Raw genomic sequence first — 26,337 nt, forward strand, 5'->3', positions numbered from 1 at the left:
CCGGATTCTCTATCAGCCCAGAACTAAAACAATTTCCGAGGCCAACTCCTCAGACACAGATTGGACTGGACTGTGGGACATAAAAGTGATACTCATGAGGCGTGTGCCTCTTAGCTTAAGTAGATACAAGAGACTAAACAGGCAGCTTCTGTTCAGAGTTGAGATAGGAAGGCAGAGAGGGTTAGGAGCTGGTTGAATGGACATGGGGAATCAGGGATGGAAAGGAGGAGTGTGCTGTCACAGTATGGAGAGAGCGTAACATACATAACAATGTATGTATAAATGTATGTATAAATTTTTATATGGGAAAAAATAATAAAAAGGAAAAAAAAAAAAAAAGATGCCAGCTTAGGTAGACTGAATGAAATGTCTTCCTAAGAGTCTCCAAAGCTCCCTCACCTTCTTGATTGTCATGGATTGAATTATGTCCCCCAAAAAATGCTTGTGAGGCAGGACTCAATCTACAAGATTGGATTGTGTCCTGAGGCAATCTCTTGAGATATAAAAGACAGGAGTGAGCAGTGAGACAGGGGGACTTCATACCATCCAGAAAGCAATTCCGGGAGAAGAGCGCATCCTTCGGACTGGGGTCCCTGCGCAGAGAAGCTCCTAGTCCGGGGGAACACCGAAGAAAAGAAAGCCAACAGAAAGAAAAAGCCTTCCCCTGGAGCTGATGCCCTGAATTTGGACTTTTAGCCTACTTTACTGTAAGGAAATAAACTTCTCTTTGTTAAAACCATCCACTTGGGGTATTTCTGTTAAAGCAGCACTAGATAACTGAGACACTGATGAAAATTAAGGATAGAAAATTCATGTGTGCCAACATTTGTTTCCACTCAGTAGGCAACATTTCTTATCTCTGCTCCCACTATCAGCTTCAGCCTTCTAAATACCCACCAAACCAAACCCACTGCCATCAAGTTATTCTGACTCATAGTAACCCCATAGGGTTTCCAAGGCTGTAAATCTCTACAGAAGCAGACTGCCACATCTTTCTCCCAAGGAACCACTGCTGGTTTCCAACTGCCTACCTTTCGGTTAGCAGTCTATTGCTTTAACCACTGCACCACCAGGGCTCCTTGTCCTCTAAATAGGTATGTTAAATTGAGATAGAAAAAAGGGATGTTGATCATAGGAAATGGCCCATACACATAGGCTGCAGTTTGTAGTGTAACTTCTTAAAAAATAAGAATTAGGAAGAAGACAGCAAATGAGATAAAGAAATTATTCTCTGGGGTGCCTATTCGTCTCCGGAGGCCTGTTTAGGTCATACCCTATTAAGATTTTGTGTGTGAAGTATTAATTATCTTTGACTGTAGAGGGCTGAAGAAATACTATTTCTTATCATTGTTGTTGTTGTTGTTAGGGGCTGTTGAGTTGGTTCCGACTCACAGCAACCCTATGTACAACAGAACAAAACACTGTCCGGTCCTGTGCCGTGTTCACAATCGTTGCTATGCTTGAGCCCACTGTTGCAGCCACTGTGTCAACCCATCTCGTTAACGGTCTTCCTCTCTTTCACTGATCCTCTACCAAGCATGATGTCCTTCTTCTCCAGGGACTGGTCCCTCATGATAACATGTCCAAAGTACATGAGACAAAGTCTCGCCATCCTTGCTTCTAAGGGGCATTCTGGCTGTACTTCTTCCAAGACAGATTTGTTCGTTCCTTTGGCAGTCCATGGCATATTTAAGATTCTTCACCAACACCATCATTCAAAGGCATCAGTTCTACTTTGGTCTTCTTTATTCATTGTCCAGCTTTCGCATGCATATGAGACGACTGAAAATACCATGGCTTGGGTTAGGTGCACCTTAGTCCTCAAAGTGACATCTTTGCTTTTTAACACTTTAAAGGGATCTCTTGTAGCAGATTTGCCCAGTGCAATACATCATTTGACTTCTTGATTGCTGCTTCCATGGGCATTGATTGTGGATCCAAGTAAAATCTTTGACAACTTCAACATTTTCTCCATTTATCATCACATTGTTTATTGGTCAAGTTGTGAGGATATCTGTTTTCTTTATGTTAAGGTGCAATCCACACTGAAGGCTATAGACTTCAGTGTTCATCAGTAAGTGCTTCAAGTCCTCTTCGCTTTCAGCAAGCAAGGTTGTGTCATCTGCATATCGAAGGTTGTTAATGAGTCTTCCTCCAATCTTGATGCTGTGTTCTTCCTCATATAGTCTGGCTTCTCAGATTATTTGATGAGCACAAAGACTGAATAAGTATGATGAAAGGATACAACCCTGCCTTACAACTTTTCTGATTTCAAACCACTCAGAATCTCCTTATTCTGTTCGAACAACTGCCTCTTGGTCTATGTAAAGGTTCCACCTAAGCACAGTCAAGTGTTCTTATTTCTTATCAATCTCTAACAACCGCTACTTTCTATTGGATCTAAAGTTTGTTTTTATTATTATTGCTATTGACAAATCAAAGGCTATATAATATTTAAATCTAGAACTTTCAATAATTTATAGTCCTGCTTTTATTTGCCTTGAAGGTATTATTTCAACCCATTTTATTAACCCCACACATAAAATTCTCAATTTTCATATTTGAATGATATAGTCTCTGTATTAGCTAATATTATAAGTAATTCAGATGAGATCACTGACAAAGACTAATTCCATTTCCCTAATTAAAATGGAGAAAGGTAATCAAAGTGAATCACTGTACCTATGAATTTCATATGGAAACCACAAGACAGTAATTCCTCATGAAAAAGAAAAAAAATTAACTCTTTGTTTCCCCATTGCTTTCCACTTTGGCTAGTATGAAGACCTGTTTTAGTTTCTCCTCAATGAAGATCCATTTTCCCTCTCCTTACAATACCCAGTGCAGTGCTTTAGTATAATAATTGCTACTGACTGAAGAGGAAGAAGGGAATTTTCCATTATGCACCTGACTCATTTATGTACTGCCAACCCACCAAAGAGTTCCTCTTTTTCTATTATTTCCTCTATCCATTTTTTTTTAAAGTTTCTGTTCTTAGGGCCACTATCCTAGTCAAGGTCTGAATTGGGTTCCCACCTCTAGGCCTCCTCCTTCCTGGCCATTTTACATACTGTTACCAGGTTAACATTTTGGGGTCATTCATAGCCCTTCCCATGCCCCTCCTCAGGGCTAAACCCTCCACAGGTTTCCTGGTGCCACATAATAAAGCCTAAACTCCTTAGCTTGTCCTTAAAACATATTATGGAAATGTTCAAACACACTCAAAAGCAGAGAGAAGAACAAAATGAGCACCTATATACCCACATCTCAGTTTCAAAAATCATCAAGTTTCTGCCATTCTTGTTTCATTTTTCCCACTCTTCTCCAACTCTTCCTTTTTATTTGTTTTTTGCTGGAACATTTGGAAGCAAATGGCAGACATTTTATCATCTCCCCTGTAAATACTTCAGGGTCTACCTAATATAACAGATAAGGATTTTAAAAAATGTATATACACGATATTATTTTCACACCCAACAAAACTAATAATAATTCCTTATCTAATACCCAGTCCATGTCGTTTTCCAAAACTGTCTCAAAAATTTCTTTAATACAGATGGCTTGTTCAAATTACAGTTTAAAAAAGGCTCACACATTGATTTGGTAGATGTTTCTTTTAAGTCTTTTAAATCTATAACAGTTCCCCCTTCTTCCTTTTTTTTAATGTATTTGTTGAAGAAATTGGTTCATTTGTCCCACAGAATTGGCCAAGAGCATCCTCATGGTGTTATTCAAATGTTTCCCATATTTTCTGTCAACTGCTACTTATATCTAGAGGTTCAGTTAGTTTTTTTTGCAAGATTATATTACAGGTGGTTGTCCCATTTTTAGGGATGTTAAGATTGATAAGAGGGTTCAGCGGATGTTAGCCTGATCCTTTCATTATAAGTTTCCCCAGGAACCTCTCACATGATGTGCCACTCTTCCTGACTCCCCCATACTCTAGTTAGCTGACCTGCTTACAGTTTCTATTACCAATCCCCTCCCAACCTTGGTGCGTTTTCTCTCATCCTTGCTCCTACCCTGATTTCCCTTTATCTCTGCTTGTCTACATTCTCCTCATATTTGAGGTCTAGGCTTCAGGACTAGGCTCTAGTCACTGACTCTAATTTCAGGGGGACCCCTGGACTACATCTCTTGCAAACTGACCTGCTCTCAGCTCCATCCACCCTTGGCCTACAATAGCAGCCTAAGTTCAAAGCCCAATTCTGTCCTTACTGGCTGTGTGACCATAGGTCATTTACTTAATGGGAGTCTTAGTTTCCTTATCTGTAAAATGGAGCTATAATTATAGTACCTGATTCATAACTGCATTGGACAAATCTAATGCAAAAGACCTCTTTAAAGTGTTAAAAAGCAAAGATGTCACTTTGAGGACTAAGGTGAGTCTGATCCAACCCACCAAAACCCACTGCCATGGAGTCAATTCTGACTCATAGTGACCCTATAGGACAGAGTAGAACTGCCCCATAGGGTTTCCAAGATTGTAAATCTTTACAGAAGCAGACTGCCACATCTTTCTTCTACAGAGTGGCTGGTGGGTTTGAACTGCCAACCTTTCAATTAGCAGCTGAGTACTTTAACCGTTGTGCCACCAAGGCTCGCCTGACCCAAGCCATGGTATTTTCAATTGCTTCATATGCATGCAAAAGCTGGACAATGAATAAGAAAGACCAAAGAAGAACTGATGCCTTTGAATTATGGTGTTAGCAAAGAGTATCAAATATACCATAGACTGCCAGAAGAATGAACAAATCTGTCTTAGAAGTACAGCCAGAATGCTCCTTAGAAGAAAGGATGGCAAGACTTTGTCTCACATACTTTGCACACGTTATCAGGAGGAACCAGTCCCTGGAGAAGGACATCATGCTTGGTAAAGTAGGGGGTCAGTGAAGGAAAGGAAGACACTCAATGAGATGGAATGACACAGTGGCTGCAACAATGGACTCAAGCATAACAACGATTGTGAAGATGGTACAGGACTGGGCAGTGTTTCATTCTGTTGTACATAGGATCGCTATGAGTTGGAACCGACTCAGTGGCTTCTAACAACAACAATAATCTCATTGTATTGCTATGAGGAATGCTCTTAGAACAATGTCTGACACATCGTAAGTGTTCCATAATGTTTGCCATTTTAGTCTTTTAGCCTCACAGGAACAGACTTCTTGCCTCCTTTATACAGCTGACCCTTCCACTTCTACTCTGTACTTAATTCCTTCTTCTTCATAATCCTTTCGTCTATAACATTTTGAAATTCTCCCTCTACTAGCCTCCTTTCCTCCTGTCTTCTAATATGCTAAAATTTGTTGTGTCCATTAAAAAATTATTCACTTGATCCTACTTCTCCTATGCCTCAATTAATTTCCTTCCTTCAGATTCCAAATTCTTTTAATGCCTCCACTTCCTGTTCTACATGATTATTGCTCTGACCTCATCTTGCATCGTGTCCCTTCTCTCATTCCAGCTGCAATCCTCTCTTATGTTCCTTGAACATGCCAAACACCTTCTAGTCTCAAGGCCTTTGAAGTTGCTATATTCTCTGTCTGGAACTTCTCTCCTCAGCTCTGTTTGGCTTAGTCAGTTTTTTACCTCAAAGGCCCTATCCTCAGTGAGGCCATTCCTTACCAGCCAGTTAATGAGCCCCTTCTCATTCTCTTTCAATCATATCACCTTGTTTTATTTCCTTCAAAGAACTCTCTCCTATGTGAGGGCAGGAGTCTTGAAGCCTTTCTCACTACTGTATACCAGTGGCTGTCTCCATAAATATTTGTTGACTATATGAACAAAGGACTATGCTAGATTCTGTAGAGATACCAAATAATCAGACACAGATCCTATCAATACAGTTTATAGCCCAGTTGGAGAGAAAAGACAAGTCCAAAAGTATCTGCAATATGAGGTACAAAGTGCTCAGAACCTTAAGTACAGTGAAAGAGCTCAGGAACTCAGAGAAGAAAGAGGACTTCTGCCTGGGAAGTTCTTGAAAGTCTCCAAGGACGAGGTGGTATCTGAGAAGGACTTTGAAGACAAGATGGAATTGGACATTCAGAGAAGGAAGGAAGAAAGAGGGCATTCCAGATGGCTAGCCCACCATCCTTCCACATGTACAAAACAGAGCTCTTCATCTTTCCAGGAGCACATGCCCCTTTAGACAGACTTTTCTCTCTCTTTCATCCTCCATACTTCATCTACCCCAGTTACAGCCCTTCTTTTTCTCTTCATGAGTCCCACTTCTCTTCACTGACAGTTACCCTAGTGTGAGTTCTCATCACCTCACATTGTGATGATTGACAGAGCCCTCTAATTGGTTTCCATCTCTCCAATTATTTCCACGCTCCAATCCATCCCATGCACTATTAGGGTCTGAAGGAACCAAAAAATAGTATTCCCTTTCTTCACCCAAGTTTTAAACGAATTGAGATTGACAGAAAGTAGTCAAACACATGGAAATCAAAATATCAGCCAGGTTGGAGGATACAGCTTAGGTGTGCAGTAATACACTGAACCCCAGGATTATGCAGACTTACCTCAGAGTCACAAGCAGCACTGGATAACAACATGTCTCCCCTGCTAGGGAACTACCTGTGAAAGGCTGATGGCATGGAGGAGCAGACCAAAATGTATGCTTACTGTGGGAGAGGCTTAGTTATGCATGCCCAGTTCCTCTCTTAAAGTTGGCAAGATTCACTCCTCCTCCCAATGGGTGGAGTGTGCAAAAGGATGGAGAGAAACCAAGAATGTTATTCTAATTGGTGTCCCTTTACATGAACACATAAAGCCATAGGAAAGGAGGCTCCCTGCTAGACCCTCAACCCACCCCCTATATCTGCCAACTTTCAGACTTCTTGTAAAATCCCCTTTTAATCTTGACTCAAGAAACTTTCGAGTGCTTCTTGTCAAACACATCATATTAAGTCTATTTATGTCTGGTTTTTAAGGTCCTCCATAATCTTGCCAAAATGCATGCCCTGTTCCAGTTCAGCCTCCTGACTATCCGACACATACGCTGTGTTCATCTCCACCCTGGCTTTGTGCTCAACCCTCAAAGATCAGGTGAAGGGTCTTTTTCTCACGTTCAAGATCACATGGTCTCCCTTCTCTTTACACTGCTGGTTAACAAAACACAGTTTTCTAAGTTTAATTATTTCATGTTATAATACTCAACTATCTTCAAGTCAGAAAGAAGGAGGGAAAAAACTTTTGTCTTTGTTCTTCTCATTGGAGGCAATGAGAGAAGTGAAATTATCAAGATCTACATCAACCATGACGTTGTCACAAATGTACACAGCGAAGAACATGAAGAGAACGATGCTACCGGAACCAAAGTGAGACTGTGTCTAGAACATTTTAGATATGCTCCACAGACTCCATCATTGCCCTAGTGCAGGCCACCGCTAGCCCACAGATATTTGTTGGCAGATTTATTCTGGTGGAAAAGAACTAAGCTCAAGTGATATTTTTTCTAGGAGCTACTCTGGAGATCTTTCCTTATTGGTAGAAAAGATAATATCCCATATGTTTTCTCTTGATTAATCTAGGAGAAAAGACTTATGCTATCTGATTATCTGTGTAGGCTCTAGTAGAAATAGATCTGTAACACATCTGGCTACACGTTAGCTAGATAACCAACTCAGGGATCTTTTCCATGTAACTTCTTTGCTATGGGCAACAGTGATAGAGCAGAAGTCAATAAAGTCCTAGTCAATCTCACTTCTCAAAATATGAACCTGACTAGGAGATTACAGACCTGACTTCTTACAAGCAGTGACTTTCTGCTTCTGTGACAAGCCTTCACAGTTAGTTAGTTGCTATTGAGTTGGCTCCAACTCATGGCGACCTTATGTATAACAAAACTCAATGTTACCTGGTTGTGTACCATCTTCACGATTGTTGATATATCGGACAATGTTCTGTTGCAATCCATAAGGCTTTTATTGGATAATTTTCAAAAGTAGATCACCACACTTTTCTTCCTAGTCTTAGTCTGGAAGCTCTGCTGAAACCTGTCCACCATGGGAGCCCCTGTTAGTGTTTGAAGGTATACTGGTGGCATAGCTTCCAGCATCACAGCAACATGCAAGCCACCACAGTACAACAAATTGACAGACAGCTTTCTGCCTTCTGTGACACGGGTAATCCCCAGCCTCTACAGAACTCTAGAAAACAATTCCAAAAGTCAACTTTCAAACCATACTCACTCTTTGCCATAGTGAGCTTTTTTCTCCATAACTTGAATCTATAGGAATTGAGTATAAAAGAATTTCCCAAACTTACTAACCAACAAAATCAACCTATTGCCGTCAAGTTGATTCTGACTCATAGTGATCCTATAGGACAGAGTAGAACTGCCCCATAGAGTTTCCAAGGAGTGGCTGGGGGATTCGAACTGCTGACTTTTTGGTTAGCAGCCGAGCTCTTAACCACTGCACCATCAGGGCTCCTTCTCAAACTCACACCACCAGATTTTAAAATAAGTGGCATTCCATTACTATATCTTTGGGCAACATACAGAATCACAGAAGCCTGAGCCAGAAGACATCCTAGAAATCTCTTTAGTCCAGTCTTATCTGGGGACAGATTCCATTAGTTGCTTACCCCATAGACTAGTTCCCTGCCTTCTTTGCCAATAGAACCCTAATTTTGTTAAGCTATAGTGACAATATGCTCAGGGAAGGCAGCCTCTCTCCCCCTTGATGGAAAGAATCACGATTTTTTTACAATCATAGTAATTCCGTTATCCTTTGCAAAGACTGCTTTAGGGGTGGGTATGTGACACAGTGCAGCCCTGGTGGTGAAGTGGTTAAGAGCTTGGCTGCTAACCAAAAGGTCTGCAGTTCAAATCCAACAGCTGCTCCTTGGAAACCCTATGGGACAGTTCTACCCTATCCTGTAGGGTCGCTATGAGTTGGAATCAATTCAACGGCAATGGGTTTGGTTTGGTGGGTTTTTTTTTTTTTTTTTAATGTGACCCAGTTCTGGCCACTAAGGAGGTGCTGTTGTGGGCCTCAAGGGAAGAGACCCAGAGGAGATTCCCTGCTGTCCCTTCCTGACTTTGGCTGTTGCTATATAAGAAAGTGATATTTGGGGCTGCTGTAGATATCCCGTGTCTCACCCCACCAGACCAGTGGCAGTCGTGCTTCAAAGGGCACAGGTAGGATTCCAAAAACGGAAGCAGTAAAAGCCAGGTTGATCAGACAAGGCTTTATTAGGGAACTTACATATACAGATTAGTGCCAGAAATCTTGTGACAGACAGTAAAGTATCAACAGTCACCCAAGTAGAGGCCCACGCACAACAGGGAGGATTGGGTGTTTATATACTGTATCATCTAATGTTAACATGTAGGGCCTACGTGCAGGAAAGTCTAAACAATGATTAATGAGGTTGTTTTTGTACTAGTTAATGGGTTTCAATTAACATTACTATGAAGTCAGGTGTTTGGTGTGCTTTTTCTTGGCCCAGGTCACTGCTCAGTCAGTACTCTGGTTCTTCCCCAGAGTCCTTTGCGAGCAGGATTCATCTTGTATTTTTTAGGGCCCTTTCACTTTGTAACAATGAAGGGAGAGAAGAGACATCACCAATCCACTGAGGATAGCAGAGCAAAAAGATGGAAAGCGGTTGGGTCCTTGATGACCCTGGGGCCACCTATCTCTAGGCCTCTTGTTAAGTGTTTATTGCATATAGTATTTGACATTCAATAGATTGTTTGATAGCCATCTGTTAAACAGATGAAAAAATAAGATAATAAAAGTCCTTACTGTTTATACTACTTTTACTTGCTGCTGAAAGCCTTTGGATACACTAATTTAACAGATTTGGAAACAGGTTCTGGGAACTAAAATGACTTAGACAAGGTTATACTATATAGTGGGCAAGCTGGGAGTGAATCCCCAACCTCCAGACTTTCCATATAGACCATACTGTGTTTTATTTGTGGTAGTAGGAATGAGTCCTAAACTTCTCAGGCCTGAAAGCACTGTAACAGAGTAGTTGCCAGTAGTCTTCGGAGTGAGGCGTGGCTTGGAATCTTAGACCCACCACATACTAGTTGTATAGCCTTGAGTGAATTCAACTTCTCTAAGGCTCAGTCTCATTTGTAAAATCAGGATAATATCATCTACTATATTAAACCACTGTGAATATTAAGTAAGATAATGGATGAGCACTTCTTAGCACAGGGTGATGTGTAAAGTTAGCACTCATTAAGTCATAGCTCTTATTGACAGCATTATTGACAGTGTCAATAGTAATAATGAAAAACTTGCTCTAACTTGATGCAAACTGTAGGTAGGGAAAAAGAAAAGAGCGGCAGTACCCATTTTGGAAAAAAAGAAATATAATTGGCACTATCCTGATTTTCCAAGCACCGATATGTAGAATTCAACAAAATACCTCCCATACGCTCATACTTGGAGTGATACATAAATGTTCTATAATATGGTTCATATCTTCAAGGGACTTCCAATAGTGGAACAGATGGATGTACAAGCAATTACCTATAATAGGCAGTAGAGTAAAATATGCTGTGGGAACATAAAGTGAAAGAAAAATATGATTTTAATTGAGAAAAATCTGGAAAGGTCTCAGGGATGATGTGTCATTTGAATTGGTCCTTGAAAGATAATGGAGGATTTTGAAAAGTGAAAAGGTATTCTGGGATGAAGAAACATCATGAGCAAAGATCCAGAAGCTTGAAAGGACATGGCATGTTCAAAAATGGCACACAGACAGGGTGGAGGAAGCTTGTAGGTGGTAAGGTTGGGTAGCTATGTGGATGCTTTATGAAGTTTACACTTGATTTTGTAAGGAATGGGGAACCTCGGTTCATTTTTGAGAAGACAGTGGTCTAATACAATTTGTGTTTTAGAAAGGTAACACTAGCAGTTTGTAGAACCAGTAACCATTGCTCTCTGTAGCTATGATGGTTAATTTTATGTGTCAGCTTGGCTAGGCTATGGTGCCCGGTTCTTTGGTCAAACACTAGATGCTGTTATGAAGTATTTATATGTGATTAAATCAGTTGGCCTTAAGTAAAGCCTTCATAATTACCCTTCATAATGTGGGTGGGCCTCCTCCAATCAACTGAAGACCTTAAGAGCAAAAAGAGTCTTCCCTAGGGTGTATTCTGCCTCCAGACTATAAACAGACATAATGCCAGAATTCTTCCACTCTTCACTCTTCCTGTTGCCTGACAAGACTGCAGGACTCTCCATCTTATCGCCTGACCTACTGATTTTAGAACACAAGACTACAGGAATATCCAGCCTATAGCCTGACCCTTGGATATGGGACACAAGACTGCAGGAATCTCCAGCCTATCATCTGATCTGAGCATTTTGGTCTTGCCAGGCCCCCAAAATCATATGCGCCAATTTATTAAAATCAATCAATCAATCTCAATCTCTCTCTCTTTCTCTGGGTTCTGTTTCTCTAGAGAACCCTGACTAAGACATTAACCAAGGAACACAAAATATACTTAACAGAACAACTATAAAAAATGTTAGACACTTCATTTTCAGAGTTCCTATACAGAAATATTGAGAATCAGAATGAGGGCTGTTGTTGAGCCTTGTTGAGTTTCCAAATAGCTGCCACGGGCCAACATTCAATAACATAACCAACAGAAACTATACAACCATATAAAATCAACTTTCTGTGACCTATTTTAGCAACTTCTTTGTACTGACTAATCTTGCTAAAGGGTGAATCATAAATTCAGCAAGAGACCACGTCCTGGTGACCTCACTTGTTCTAAGCCCGTAGGAATATTCCCACCTCTACTGGCTCCAGGCTTTTAAGAAATATCATAATTGAAAAAAGCAGTCATTTTAGTCAAAGTTCCACATTTGACTTTTTTTTTTTAAAGATGGGGAAAAGGGAACTGAAGCAGAGTGACAAAAAACCCAGGATAAAGAAACTATACTGCCATGGCTTTTCTAGCCCCAAAGAAAATCTCTGCTTGAGCCCTTCTCCTGAAGTAGTTGGAACAAAAAATACAGGTATAGGAATGATACCAGGTCACCAGAAAGTGAAATCGACTGAAACAAAAACCCAGTTGACCACTGCCCTTGCCAAGTAGATGAAAATGTGAACACAGTCGGGGATGAAAAAGTAAGCTAGATTCTGGCAGTTTGTTGAGTTTCAGAGCTTGATAGCTATTGCAAAGGATTTTTTTAAATTTTTATTTTAAAAATTGCAACAGCAGTTCATCCAGAAGTAGAGTTATAAGGCACACAGAAATCTTTCTGTGTTAAATAATTTCAGCCATACCTATGTTTCTATCATAACCTTATTATTACTGAACTGACTATGGTAATTAGCTCCCACACATCTGTAAGTCAGGGTCAGTTCAGATACATCCTGGCATGATATAATTTAACAGGTAGGAAGGATTGTAGAGAACCTGCCTCTTTAGGCTTATAAACCAAAGATAATAGACAATAAGTGATTTTTCCAAACCAACACAGTAAATTAGAGGTAGAGTTGGGTAAGATATTTCTTGAGTCCTACTTCAGAGTTCTTCCACCTTCTACTGTGTGTATACACTTCATTATGTAAGAACCCAATCTGCTTTAAACCCAAAGCAGCATTTATCCTCAGTAAGGCTCAAGAGTCCAGTTATTTATCACCAATTGAGGCAGAAGACATAGTGGTCCACCTAATGAAGAAGACTCTTAACTTGTTGACATGGGAGGGAGGCGGGGAGGTGATGGGAGCAGAAAGATAAGGAGGTGGAGGAGGAGTAAAAAATCACTACCATGCCTTTAAGCTATTCAAGGTGAGCTCAGAAGGCGGGGGGGTGGTTTGAGGCTGGGAATCAACTGGGAAAATATAAGACCATGCAGTGATAAAGCCCATAAGTAAGAGAGTGGCAGAGCTAGACACTAAGCCCAGTTGATCTCATCAAAGGAAACCCATTTCACTACGTTTTACTTGTGAGGAGCCCCGAGCCTCTGGACACACCTTTGTTAATTCTTAGAACTGCAGGAGTAGGAGACAGGAGGATGATGAATCGTTTTTAGACACTCTGAATTTGAGATACCTGTGGAATATGCCACCAGAGATGCTCACCAGGCACTCAGTTATGTGAGTGTGAAGTTCAAGAAACAGGTCGGCCTGGCCCGAAGTCTCCTGGGTCCTCATTTCCAGCTCTAGCCAAGATGCTACACTGCTACCCTCTGCTTTTGGCATATTCCTCCAGGAGAAACAATGAACCTTTCTTCAGTTTGGATGGCTAATTTTAAAGATTTCAGAGTAAAGTTCACCCAAAGATCTTGGTTGATCTTGACTAGTATGCACCTGGGTGTTGGCCTGTGCCCCCTCACTTGTGAGAATTACAGTCAGCAGAGTGGGTGGTCAGCCATGTATCTGGAACTCCTCTGGGTGGCCAGTGGGCACTTACTGCTTGCCCTTCACCTGGTGAGCAACAACATTTTCTTGCCACCTCTCCAGAACATGCTAGAAAGAAAAGGTGTCAGAAACCTGGCATGCCATTTCTCCAAGTTTGCTAATTCTTGCTAGGATGTGGATACCATGGGATGACTAAAAGGTGGCCTCGTTATATTACATTAATACCTGCAGAGGCCATTTGTTGCACTTTACTTTTCAAAATACCACTCAGTACTTATATTTCTACATAGTTTAATGCCCAACTTCTTTTTAAAATTGAGTACTAAAAAATAATAATCAGGGTCTGTCATATACTCAAGAAAGAAGTCTAGAACTTTAGAGAATATAAGGAAGGTCCTTGCATTTGCAATCAGAACAGGATACAGGGGCATAGTGAGGAGGAGGGTTAGAGGGAGGCATCTGTCCCCCAGATGCAAATCCAAGGGGGTGCCAGATAAGGCCCACTGGCAAATCACCAACCCCCCTCACAAGGTGGAGGGAGCGCAAACTTAGAAATTGCCCCTGGCGCTCGTTACCCTCACTAAGCCTCTGACAAGATAGGGAAAAAATAAACAAATAAATGACATTCTGTTAACTTGGGTTATGCCAGGGATTTAAACTAGTAAAGGTGGTTTAAAGATAGAAAGAAATCTATGTGAACTCTAAGAAACCAGAAAACTACTGAAGTTATTTGCTAATCAAAGAGTGCGCCTTTTGTACATGAGCTCAGGGACAAAGCCGTCATTCCATCAGGCACCTAGGTCACAGCAACTTGTACGTCCCCCAATACATAATCGGTTATCAAGTCTTGTGCTTTATATTGTCCCTTTCTTTTTACTCCCATGGTCACCACCCTTGACTTGATGTTACAGAAGACTGGTGAAAGTCTAGGAGAAAAGAAAAAGAAATACAAATCGTAAGTCTGAGTAAGGAAAAAATATTTTAAAAGGCTGGGAGGGATAATAAAACCCATCTAACCAAAACATTTCAACTGGATGTCAAAACAATGAGGCACCTCATAGGCAAGAGCACTGCATTTCCTTAACAAACACAGCCTTGCCTCAGGTTACAATTACAAACTGAATTTTATTAATTAAAATGATAAATTTATCAATAGATTACCAAGCAATGATAGGGACTGAAGTAACACTAAAATGGCAGTAAATACATAAAATAGTCTCCCTAGTTAATTGAGGAGAAGCAATCTAAATTAAGAGTTGAGCAGAGTGAGTGAAGAATCATCAGTAATGAAAGTTATAAATGAGGTTCTTGTGAGGGAAAATTCTAGGGGAAATGGAGCAATGATTTGTCATGTCTCAGGACTCAGGGAAGAGAAAGCTCATGCGTGAGTGCGTGAGTGCATGCATGTGCTCTTGGTATACACATACATGTTTATAAAATACGAGGAAAAAGGAATTTAAGGCCTTCCACCATGAGTTCCTAATCAATCTCTCCAACCCTTCCCTCCTACTCTTCACCATGGGACCCTTTGCTCTACTCACACAAGGGTCAGCTTGTTCTCCTCTGTACTCCCAGCTCTTCGTCTTTGTTCACACCATGATCCTGACTGCAGTGTCCTCTACTACATCCCTCTTTCTGCATCTTTGTGTACTTTGAGGTCCAGCTCAAGTTCCATTTCCTCTAGGAAGCCCTTTCTGACAAGTCCAGCCTCCAGGGTCTTCTCCTTCCTTTGTCCACTAATAGTCACTGCCACTCATTCATCAAAAAAATCCCAACAATATAGAGGAACACAAAAGTTCCCTCACAAACAATTTCAATTAACCACCTGCTGTCTCTCATTCCTGGGTACCTTCCTGAGTCTGTCTGAGTCTGATCTCCTCAACTACATGAGAAGCTCTTTAAGGCAGGGATCCTGTCTTCATACTTCTTTGAATCCTTCATAACATGATGCTAAGCCCAATTCATTATCCAGTAAACATTGACTGTTGTGAACAAGCAGTATCATACAATGTTCAAAGGAAAATACTACAGTAAGTATGAGAATACTCCGATTCTAACAGACAACATGAGAATGAGAAAAGTAACCATAGTTATCTTTTCACTCAGGTTTTTTTTTTTTTGCTGCTAATCGAAAGGTTGGAGGTTCGAGTTCATCCAGAGGCACCTCGGAAGAAAGGCCTGGCAATCTACTTCTGAAAAATCAGCCACTGTAAGCCCTATGGAGCAAAGTCTACTCTGACACACATGGGATCACCACGAGTCAGTGGCAACTGAACGGCAACTGGTTTGGTTTTTGGTTTCGGTCTTTTCACTCAGTACCTTTTAAGAAGATAGTAAGACTGTTGCCTTGAGGCCAAATAGAAAAGTAAAACGAAGAGGGAGTTTTTAAAGTAAGCAAAGTGAGACACGGATATTGGAGAGTAAGATTCTCATGAGGTAGATGTAAGAAAGATAAAAGAAAATCAACAATTGTTTAATAGCAGTCTGATAGAAAAACATACCAGTATTTCCTTGAGCATCTTCTACCTTACTTGTTGAAGGTGACAGAAAAGACAGCCTGGTGAAGTGAGGGCCCTGAAGAGACAGTTGCTGCTGCTGCTGCAAAGGTGTGGTTTTGAGGACTACCCTCCAGTCCACTTGAGTAATATCTGACCTTGATCGAGCATGCCCTGGCTTGAAAGTAGAGGTCTCATCCAATAAGTCATTTACAGATCGAGGTCTGTCCCTCCGACGCTGGCAAATGTTGAAAAAATTAAAGGTTGAGGTTTCCTTTTGTTCCATCCAGGAAAGATTATCCGGAGTTGCCCCTCTCTGAACCATAAACTGTTCTTTGGCAGGGAAGATATTTTGAGCTTTGGTTTCTAAGAGCCTGCTGTTACAGTGGTCCCAAATCATGCCCCCCTTGCCCAGGGAGGCAACATTCCTGATAGCACCATTGTCTGGTATGTTACTGAATACTTCATGCCCCACCAGTTCAGGGACTTCTTGAATCCCATAAACCTCTGCTTGCTGTACAGCCTTTTCTATCTTACTATCAAAAGAACTAAAGAAATCCTCAGTAACTTCCAAGGCCGGGCTGATATCATCCACTTCCAAAGCTTCCATGCCACAGGCTCTAAGAGGTCTAAGCCTCCTAAGCTGGTTCAGAAAAGGACTTCATGAACATTTACCCAATACCGGGAGGTGCTTCAGCAGTACGGTTCTAGAAACAACTTGAAGAAAGCTTCATTTGGCTGCCTGGAGCAGGCCAAGCACACGCGTGGTTGATGTTTTCCCAGTCCACTTAAAAATGGACATTAAAAGAGGGATGGGGAGAAAGATGTTGCTTTGAGATGATTCTTCAGTGAGTTCTCTGTGAAGATAACCAGAAGTGCTTGTCAAAGCAATGCCATGGCAATCCTTGATTTCCTGGAGGAAAACAAACAGGACAACATTGGCACATAGTCGATTATGTTCTATAGGAACCTGCCTAATTACTCCCCATCTTTACCCCTCTTCCATGGCAGTCATGCACAAAGATGGAAAATACTTACACAGGAGTTCCACTGTCGGGAGTACACACTACTACTGGCTTTGTATTAGAACTTACACAGAGCAGGGTAGAGCACTTGATAAGGAGAATTAAGGTCAATAGCTTTTACTCACACAGAGAAGCCTTTGAGAGCAGTTGTGAAAAGATTGCCTTGGCAAATCTCTGTGATATGTTAACCTAAAATAGTAATCAAAAGAGACTAGGAATTCTGTGACCAGACCTATATAATTATCAGTTTGAAAGCCATACATGCATGAGTTCTTTCACAAACCTTGAAAGCGATGATGATTTGTTGCACCTCAAGGTGCAAAGGGAAAGTAGAGAGAGAGAGAGTCTGCCCTTTTATTAAATCTGAATATTATTGTGCTGGCACTTCTTAGCTTTAGAATATATAATGCCTAATGATGACTCTGGAGTCCCTGGGTGGTGTGAACAGTTAACGCACTCTGCTGCTAACTAGAAGGCTGGAGGTTTGAGTCCCTCCAGAGGCACCTCAAAAGTCAGGCCTGGAGAGCTACTTGTGAAAAATCATCCATTAAAAACCCTGTGGAGCACAGTTCTACTCTGACACACATGGGGTTGCCATGAGTCAGAAATGACTGGATGGCATCTGGTTTTTTGTTTTTAAATGATGACTCTGGACTTTAGAATTCACTCTTCTTGGAAGACTTCATGCTTAAAACTCCTGAGGCTTCTAGGATTGGCCTAGGAATACAAGTCCAGCCTAAGGGCTGTTGAAGGGCCTGGACTAGAGTTACGGCCTCAGTGTCAGGCTTTCTTTCATCCTTTTCTCTCTCCAGACATCAGGTCTGTACCTTACAGCTCAACCTACGTAGAAAGAATTCCATGAGCGAGGGACAGCTTACCTAATAAACAAGGTATACGTACCTTGCTTAATGTAAGCCTGTGCATACTTTGCTTACTGGTTAATCCGCGTGAGCACTCACTCACTCTCTCCGAGATCTCCAAGGCTGCCTCAAATTAGAACAGACCTTGACAGGGATGCTCCTGGCATGTACTGTCCAATATGGTAGGCATTAGCCACATGTGGCTATTTAATTTAAATTTATTAAAACCAAATAAAATTAAACATCCCGTTTCTCAGTCACACGAGCCACATTTCAAGTGCTCAACAGCCACACGTGGCTAGAGGCAGATGAAAAAATATTTCCGTTATCATAGAAAGTTCTACTGGACAGTGTTACTCTAGACAAGCAATTGTAAACTCAAATGCCAGAGGGGCCAGGCAGGTGGAGGGGGAGGAGGGTTAGTCAGGAAGAAGAGGTAAGGACAACTGTGAAATGGAGTGCACAGGCCTTGATTCCAGGGGCGGCTGCTACTGAGCCCCAGCTAATGTTTGCCGTGTAGGAGGGTGGACCCAGTATCAGGAAGTCTCCCAACTTCTTAAGGTCAGAAAGAAATTCATAGTTGTGTATGATTTCCTTCCTTGCTTTTAAAGATTGGCATCAAATTAAAAAAAAAAACAAAAAACTTTGTAGGCCTTTTACAGTATCATTTCATTGCTCTGCTCAAAACCCCACAATGGCTGCGCATTTCACTCAGTGTAAAAGCAGAAGTCCTTTCAATGGTCTGGCCCAGTTACTTCTCTGATTCCATCTCTCTCCCCTCTTGCTCATTCTGCTCCAGCCACACTGAGCTCCCTGCTGATCTTCAAACATGCCAGACACGTTCCCATGAGGGCCTCTGGCTGGAAGGATCTCCCCTTGGCTAACTCCTTCCTTCACCTCCTTCAAGGCATTGCTCAGTTTCACCCTGTCAGTGAGGTTTGCCCTGACCACCTTATTTAATAATGTACCCTCACCCCCAGTATTTCCAGGTCTCCTTATCCTGCTCTACCTTTTTATTCTCCCACAGTACTTATCAACTATCAAACTCTACACAGACTTTTAAAAAAGATCATATCATTCCTCTGCTGAGAATCCTGTAGTGGTTGTGTGTCACTCAGAGTAAAGGCCAAACCATAAATTTACTGATTTATTATGTTTGTTATTTATTATCTATCTCCTCTCATTCAAATATAAGCTCCATGAGAGCAGGGATCCTTTTCTGTATTGTTCACTGATGTATCCGGAGTACCTAGAATAGTGCCTAGCACACAGTGGATGTTCTACAAATAGTCCATGAGCCTATCAATTTGCATTCTCTGCTGAAAACTCTTCTCCTACCAAAAGCAGCATGAGGAATGTGAAAGATCATTGTAATAATGGTCTCCAATTAATCTCACCCCTTTGCAATGCATTGGTGTCCTTCCTCCCATCAAGAGGGTGATCTCATTCTCTTGGAATTCTGAAACAACCCTACTGTAAAGAAATCCACTTAGCCTATTGGAAGATGAGAGGCCATGTGGAGGAGAACCAAGGTGTTCTAGCTGACAGCTAGCACCAATTTCCAGACATGTGAGTGAGACCAACTGGATCCTCTAGTTTTAGTCAAGCCATCAGAAGACTGCAGGCACATGAGTGATCCCAGGTGAGACCAGTAAAAGAATCAACCCAGATTATCAATCTACAGGATGGTGAGAAGTATTAAATCATTGTTGTTTTAAGTCTAAGTTTTGGAGTTGTTTATTACACAGTAATAGATAACCAAAACAAAAAATGATACCAGGAATGGAGTGCTGCTGCTGTAACAAAACCCTAAACCATGTGGCATGGGACTGAGCAGGTAGAAGCTGGAAAGGCAGCAGTGAGGAGACTGTTAGTGGAATCTAGAAGAACAACTATTAGAGGCTCAAAAAAAATAATCCATGTTATCTAGTGGTAGAACAATTGGGAAGACTGAACAAAATGTAGAAAATATATCTAATTATCAAATGAAAAATACTTTAGAAAATGTAACTAATGAACTTGTGGATCTGGCTAATAAGATTTCAAGGCAGAATGCTGAAAGTATCAGTGAGTTTTTTGTTATTTTTTTTTTTTTAATTTGTGGATGATAAAGTATGAGAGACAGAGATAAAATAAAGAAGGAACAGTTCAGTTGGAAGTACAATTTACAGGCAGAGCCCTACTGGCACAGTGGTTAAGCGTTCGGGTGCCAACCAAAAGGTCAGCAGTTCGAATCCACCAGCTGCTCCCTGGAAACCCTATGGGACAGTTCTACTCAGTCCTACAGGGTCGCTATGAGTCAGAATCGACTCAACAGCAATGTGTTTGGTTTGGGAGTTTATGAGTGGACCAACACTTGCTGGGTTGCAAAATAAAACTGTTTCTTATCTATAGATAAGATGCATATGGAAAAAGACTCTTAAAGTGAATTAAAACCTATAGGCAAAGATTAAACCCAGGATGATGCCAGTAAAATAAGGCCTCGGGGTTAAAATCATATCAAGGGTGTGACTATAGGATATGTCTGAAAGCTTAAAGGTGGCACCTAGTACACCTGGAAATCATTCATCTACCTATCCACCCATCATTTATTAAGGTCCCACCAGACACTGGACATAAGAGATACAAAGATAAACAAGACATAGTTCTTGCCCTAAAGAAGCTCACAGTCTATCATGATGAGCCAGATAAGAAAATAAGTCCAAAAATTGTTACAAATGCCTTGACAGAGGGTTGAATCAGACTTGGTAGGGGAAGAAGAGGAGAGGGGTCAATTGTTGGTTGGTGGTGTGGAAGATGTCAAGAAAGTCTTCAAAAGGGAGATGACCCTTGAGTTGAGCCTAGAAAAATTAGGAGGTATTTCCCCTGATGGCAAGGAAGAAGTTAGGAAGAATAAATTACTTTTTAATTAGTAGAGGATTTTCAAGTTTATTATATAAAATGATTTCCCACAGATTGCAAGGTGAGCAATTTAGTTAGAAGGGTCTGAGCACTACAGTCAGATCTGGTTCAAATCCCAATTCTGTCTTTCACCAGCTATGTGATTTGGGATAGAACTTTCCTGACCCACCCCACTCCACACCAAGACCTCCTCTGAGCTACATCTATACTGTAAACATTTCAATTATCGTTTTGATCATTCAATACAGGCATACCTCATTTTATTTGTACTTCACTTTATTGTGCTTTGCAGATATTGCGTTTTTTACAAATTGAAGGTTTGTGGCAACCCTGGGTCAAGCAAGTCTAATGACGCCATTTTTCCAACAGCATGTGCTCACTTCATGTCTCTGTGTCACATTTTGGTAATTATCGTGATATTTCAAACTTTTTCATTATTATCATATCTGTTACAGTGATCTGTGATCAGTGATCTTTGATGTTACCATTGTGGTTGTTTTGGGGCAGCATGAACCATGTCCATATAAGATGGTGAACTTAAATAAATTTTGTGTGTGCTCTGATGGCTCCACTGACTGGCCATTCCTCTGTCCCTTTCCCTATCCTCGGGCCTCCCTATTCCGAGACATGCCAATATTGAAATTAGGCCAATTAATAACCCTATAATGGCCTCTAAGTGTTCAAGTGAAAGGAAGAGTTGCACGTCTCTCACTTTAAATCAAAACCTAGAAATGACTAAGCTTAGTGAGGAAGGCATACTGAAAGCCGAGACAGGCCGAAAGCTAGGGCTCTTGAGCCAAACGGTCAAGTTATGAATGCAAAGGAAAAGTTCTTGAAGGAAATTTGAAGTGCTACTCCAGTGAACATATGAATGATAAGAAAACAAAACAGCCTTGTTGCTGATATGGAGAAAGTTTTAGTCTTCTGGATAGAAGATCAAACCAGCCACAACATTCTCTTAAACCAAAGCCTAATCTAGAGCAAGGTCCTAACTCTTCAATTCTATGAAGGCTGAGAGAGGTGAGGAATCTGCAGAAGAAAAGTTTGAAGCTAGCAGAGGTTGGTTTATAAGATTTAAGGAAAGAAGTCGTCTCCATAACAGAAAAGTGCAAGGTGAAGCAGGAAGTACTGATGTAGAAGCTGCAAGCTGCAGCAAGTTATCCAGAAGATCTAGCTAAGATAATTGATGAAGGTGGCTACGCTAAACAACAGATTTTCAATGTAGACGAAACAGCCTTATATTGCAAGAAGATACCATCTAGTACTTTCATAGCTAGAGAGAAGTTAATGCCTGGCTTCAAAGCTTCAAAGGACAGGCTGACTCTCTTGTTAGGGGTTAATGCAGCTGGTGACTTAAAGTTGAAGCCAATATTCATTTACCATTCTGAAAATCCTAGGGCCCTTAAGAATTATGCTAAATCTACTCTGCCTGTGCTCTATAAATGGAACAACAAAGCCTGGACGGCAGCACATCTGTTTAACAACATGGTTTACAGAATATTTTAAGCCCACTGTTGAGACCTACTGCTCAGAAAAAAAGATTCCTTTCAAAATATTACTGCTCTTTGACAATGCACCTGGTCACCCAAGACCTCTGATGGAGATGTACAAGGAGAAAAATGTTGTTTTCATTCCTGCTAACATACCAGCCATTCTGCTACCCATGAAATTAAGAAGTAATTTTGACTTTCAAGTCTTATTATTTAAGAAACACATTTTGTAAGGCTATAGCTGCCATAGATAGTGATTCCTCTGATGGATCTGGGCAAAGTAAACTGAAAACCTTCTGTAAAAGATTCACCATTCTAGATGCCATTAGGAACATTCGTGATTCATGGAAGGAGGTCAAAATATCAACATTAACAGGAGTTTGAAAGAAGTTGATTCCAACCCTCATGGATGATTTAGAGGAGTTCAAGATTTCAGTGGAGGAAGTAAATGCAGATGTGGTGGACAGAGCAAGAGAACTAGAATTAGAAGTGGAGCCTCGAAGAAGTAACTGAATTACTGCAATCTCATGAAAAAACTTTAACGGATGAGGAGTTGCTTCTTATGGATGAGCAAAGAAAGTGATTTCTTGAGATGGAATCTACTCCTAGTGAAGATGCTGTGAACATTATAGAAATGACAACAAACGATTTAGAATATTACATAAACAGAGTTGATAAAGCAGCAGCAGGCTTTGAGAGGACTGACTCCAATTTTGAAAGAAGTTCTACTGTGGACAAAATGCTATCAAACAGCATCACATGCTACAGAGAAATCTTACATGAAAGGAAGAATCAATCAATGCAGCAAACTTCATTGTTGTCTTATTTTAAGAAATTGCCACAGCCACCTCAGCCTTCAGCAACCACCACCCTGTCAGTCAGCAGCCATCAACATCGAGGCAAAATCTACCACCAGCAAAAAGATTACGACTCACTGAAGGCTCTTATGATGGTTAGCATTTTTTAGCAATAAAGTATTTTTTAATTAAGGTATGTACATTTTTTTAGACATAATGCTACTGCATAGTTAATAGAATACAGTATAGTGTAAACATAACTTTTATATGCACTGGGAAACCAAAAAATTCTTGTGACTCCATTTATTGTGATACTCACTTTATTGCAGTGGTTTGGAACTGAACCTGCAATATCTCTGAGGTATGCCTATATTATAATTTTTTATCTGTCAATCTTCTTGTCTAGATTGTAAGCTATCTATCTATGTGTGTGTATATATATATAAACCCTGTTGACATCAAGTCAATTCTGATCCATAGCAGCCCTACAAGCAGGGGATATGGCTTACAACTGTGCCTGACATACATATTTGTGGAATAAACAAATGAATGAGGTTGTTTGATCAAAGAGTTTCACTTTTCTCATCTGTAAAATTAGGAAAATAATATCTACTTTGCAGGTACATTGTGGGTATTAAAGAAAATAATATTAAGCTGTTGGAACATAGTAGAACCAGAATAAAATTAGTTTCCTCCAACTGCCTACTTGCCAGTTACAATCTTAGGAGGATGATCCCATCAGTAGTAGGTTTTTTTGTCTGTTTGTTTTGTTTTCTTTCTTTCCTTTGCTCCTGCAGCTAGTAAGTTAATAATTTGCCCCGAGTTCACACCCACTTCTCAGAGAGCCTATTGCCAATACCCTGCAGAGTAAGCAGTAAATCATGCACGGCTGCCTCTTCAGTGTAAATGATTGGTCAAGCTGGGCCCATCAGAGTCTCTGCCCCAGGAATTTGGAATTGGGAGTCAGAGATTCTACTTAGTCTCAGTTAATTTCATGAGCTGGGAAACTAGGCAAAGCTGGTACCAGGGCAGCCATGTTTGATCACATACTCAGAAAAGCAAAGAACACTTCTCTCCTACACAGAGAAAGGGAAAGAGAGAATGAAGCAGACACCTCATGAGATCATGAAACCCCAGAGAGAGAAAGAGACACAATGAGAACTACCTTGGTTCTTGATGCCGTTTCTGTTCCAGAATCTAGTACCTTGTGAGGCCCAACTATACTCTTGTCCTTAGGCTCTGTGAGATAACTCTATGGCCCCCCAATAACCTCTCCTGCTTTTAACACTGAGTGGTCCTCTGTTCCTTACAGTTAGGAGTCATGATAAAGATAGACCCAATCATATAATAATTTCTATTCATGATATCCCTCATTTAACCCCCAATCTAGGCATTTTGATTTTCACAATTTAGTGCTTTCCACTGCCTCTGTTTGGGGCTTATACAGCTATTCCCCTTGCCTTCTGATATAAATATGCACTCACCCTTCTTAGCCATACTTTAAAAACGTCTACTGTTCATTATGACCCAGTGCTTTCATGCCACTCTTCCTCTTCACTCCTCTACTCCAGCCACATAGGCCTTTCATTTCCTCCACTGAGGTTTGCCTATTTGACTTCAAGGCCTTCCCATATACTGTTCCAACTGCTCAAGGAGTCACCCTCCTCCCATCCTTCTGCCTATCTAATGCCCAATAATCCTTCAGGTCTCAACCTAACATCTTTGACAGACTGTATTCTCTAAGGATGGCCACAACAATAGCTCTTACCCCACATACATTTCTGCAATGAGAACTTGCTACTCCCCCATTAACAGGTGAATTTATTTTTCCGCTTTCTTGAATCTGGGCCTGATTTGTGATGTTTTGATCAGCAGAATGTGCCAGAAGTGATGCTGTGCCCATCTGAGGTGTGGCCCTTATCTGTCTCTTGGAGCCCTAAGCTGATACATAAGAAGTCCAGGTTACTCTGCTGAAGAGAGAGGCTATGTGGAGGAGCATGAAGGCACATGAGCTAAAAAGCCATCTGGGATGACAATCCAGTTGATCCTTCACATGACTCCAGCCCAATCAACATCTAACTGCAATCTCAGAAGAGACCCCAAGTAAGAACTGCCCAGCTGAGCCTCATTAACCCACAGAACCAAAGAGATAATAAATTGTTGTTTTAAGAATTTGTTTGGGAGTAGTTTGTCATTCAACAACAAATCATTAGGCCTCATCACTTCCTAAGAGAAGAATTCTCTGGTGTCCCAGTCTAGATTAAGTGTACTTATTGTAAACTTCCAAGGCACCTGCCCTTCTATAAGTTATACACATTGCATTTGTAATTACAAGTTTCAATGTCAACAGCCACTCTTAGGCAGAGACTGTGTCTATTTTGTCCACCCCTGGGTTCCCAGAGCACAGGTGCAGTTCAATAAATATTTGCTGAATAGATGAATAAATTATTTTTGAGTGTCTACCTTAAGGATCATTTGAAATTGTATTAATTTTTCCCTTTTTCCTTTGTTGTCAGTACTTCTGACTTCCAGCCCTCTCACCAAGTAATGACTACCTCTACAAATAAAAAATAAAGATAGCCGTTGTTTTAACAAAAGCCAAAAGGGGAAGAAAAAAAAAATTCACTCTTTAGAGTAATAAATGAGTTAACAGACCAGTGTGAGAGATCCGATCTTTGCCTGTATTTGTAATAGCTAAATTTATTGAGAGTTGCAGTTATTTATTCATTCCATAAGTATTTATTGAAGTACCTACTGTGCTCTAGGCACTGGTGATACAGCAGTGAGCAAAACAGATACAAATTCTGCCCTCATGGAACTTATACTCTAGGGGAGCACTTACTGTATATGCCAGGCACAGCTCTAAATGCTTTCAATGTCTTAACTCATTCATTCATTAAGGTATAGGAAAAAAGGCAGTGCTACCCTCCATCAATCCAATCCACCACATCCCAAATCCCATTCCTCTAAGAAGCTGTTCCTGAAGATTCAATCTTTTGGGGTCTCTCCTTTTCTGGATGTCTAAAGCATCACCAAACAACACTACTTTGTAAACTGCCTTTTATTTCCTGAATGGCTCCTTCTCAGCATCTCAGCTAGACTATAAGCTTCTTGAGGGCAAGTCCCATATCCCATTTGTCTATGTCCACCACAGGGCCATATACTCAGACAGAGCTCAATAAATACCCAGGAAGATCTCCCTGTCTCTTGCCTTTCCAGCCTCCAATGTAGCCTCCATGTCACTTCTCTTAACCCTTCAGGGCCTACCCAAGAAGAGGGGTCAGCAAACATTTTCTGTAAAGGGCTTTGCAGGTCATATGGTCTCTTTCACAACTATTCAAAATTCCCCACTGCTGCTGTAGTGGGGAAAGCAGCCAATAAATGACTGGGCATGACTGTGTTCCAATAAAACAATT

The 26,337-nt window shown here is 40.9% G+C and overlaps 1 protein-coding gene across 1 annotated transcript in view; it reads right to left on the bottom strand.

Moving 5' to 3' along the window:
- Positions 1-26,337, bottom strand: part of PLEKHM3 (pleckstrin homology domain containing M3) — a 217,514-nt gene that overhangs the window by 157,269 nt on the left and 33,908 nt on the right. The window contains exon 2 of the mRNA XM_004378281.2: positions 15,855-16,761. Coding sequence (XP_004378338.1) covers positions 15,855-16,458 — 604 coding nt within the window. The 5' untranslated portion in view covers positions 16,459-16,761. The remainder of the gene's footprint in view (positions 1-15,854; positions 16,762-26,337) is intronic.

Source organism: Trichechus manatus, unplaced genomic scaffold, assembly GCF_000243295.1.
Source record: "Trichechus manatus latirostris isolate Lorelei unplaced genomic scaffold, TriManLat1.0 scaffold00056, whole genome shotgun sequence".
Lineage (NCBI taxonomy): Eukaryota > Metazoa > Chordata > Mammalia > Sirenia > Trichechidae > Trichechus > Trichechus manatus.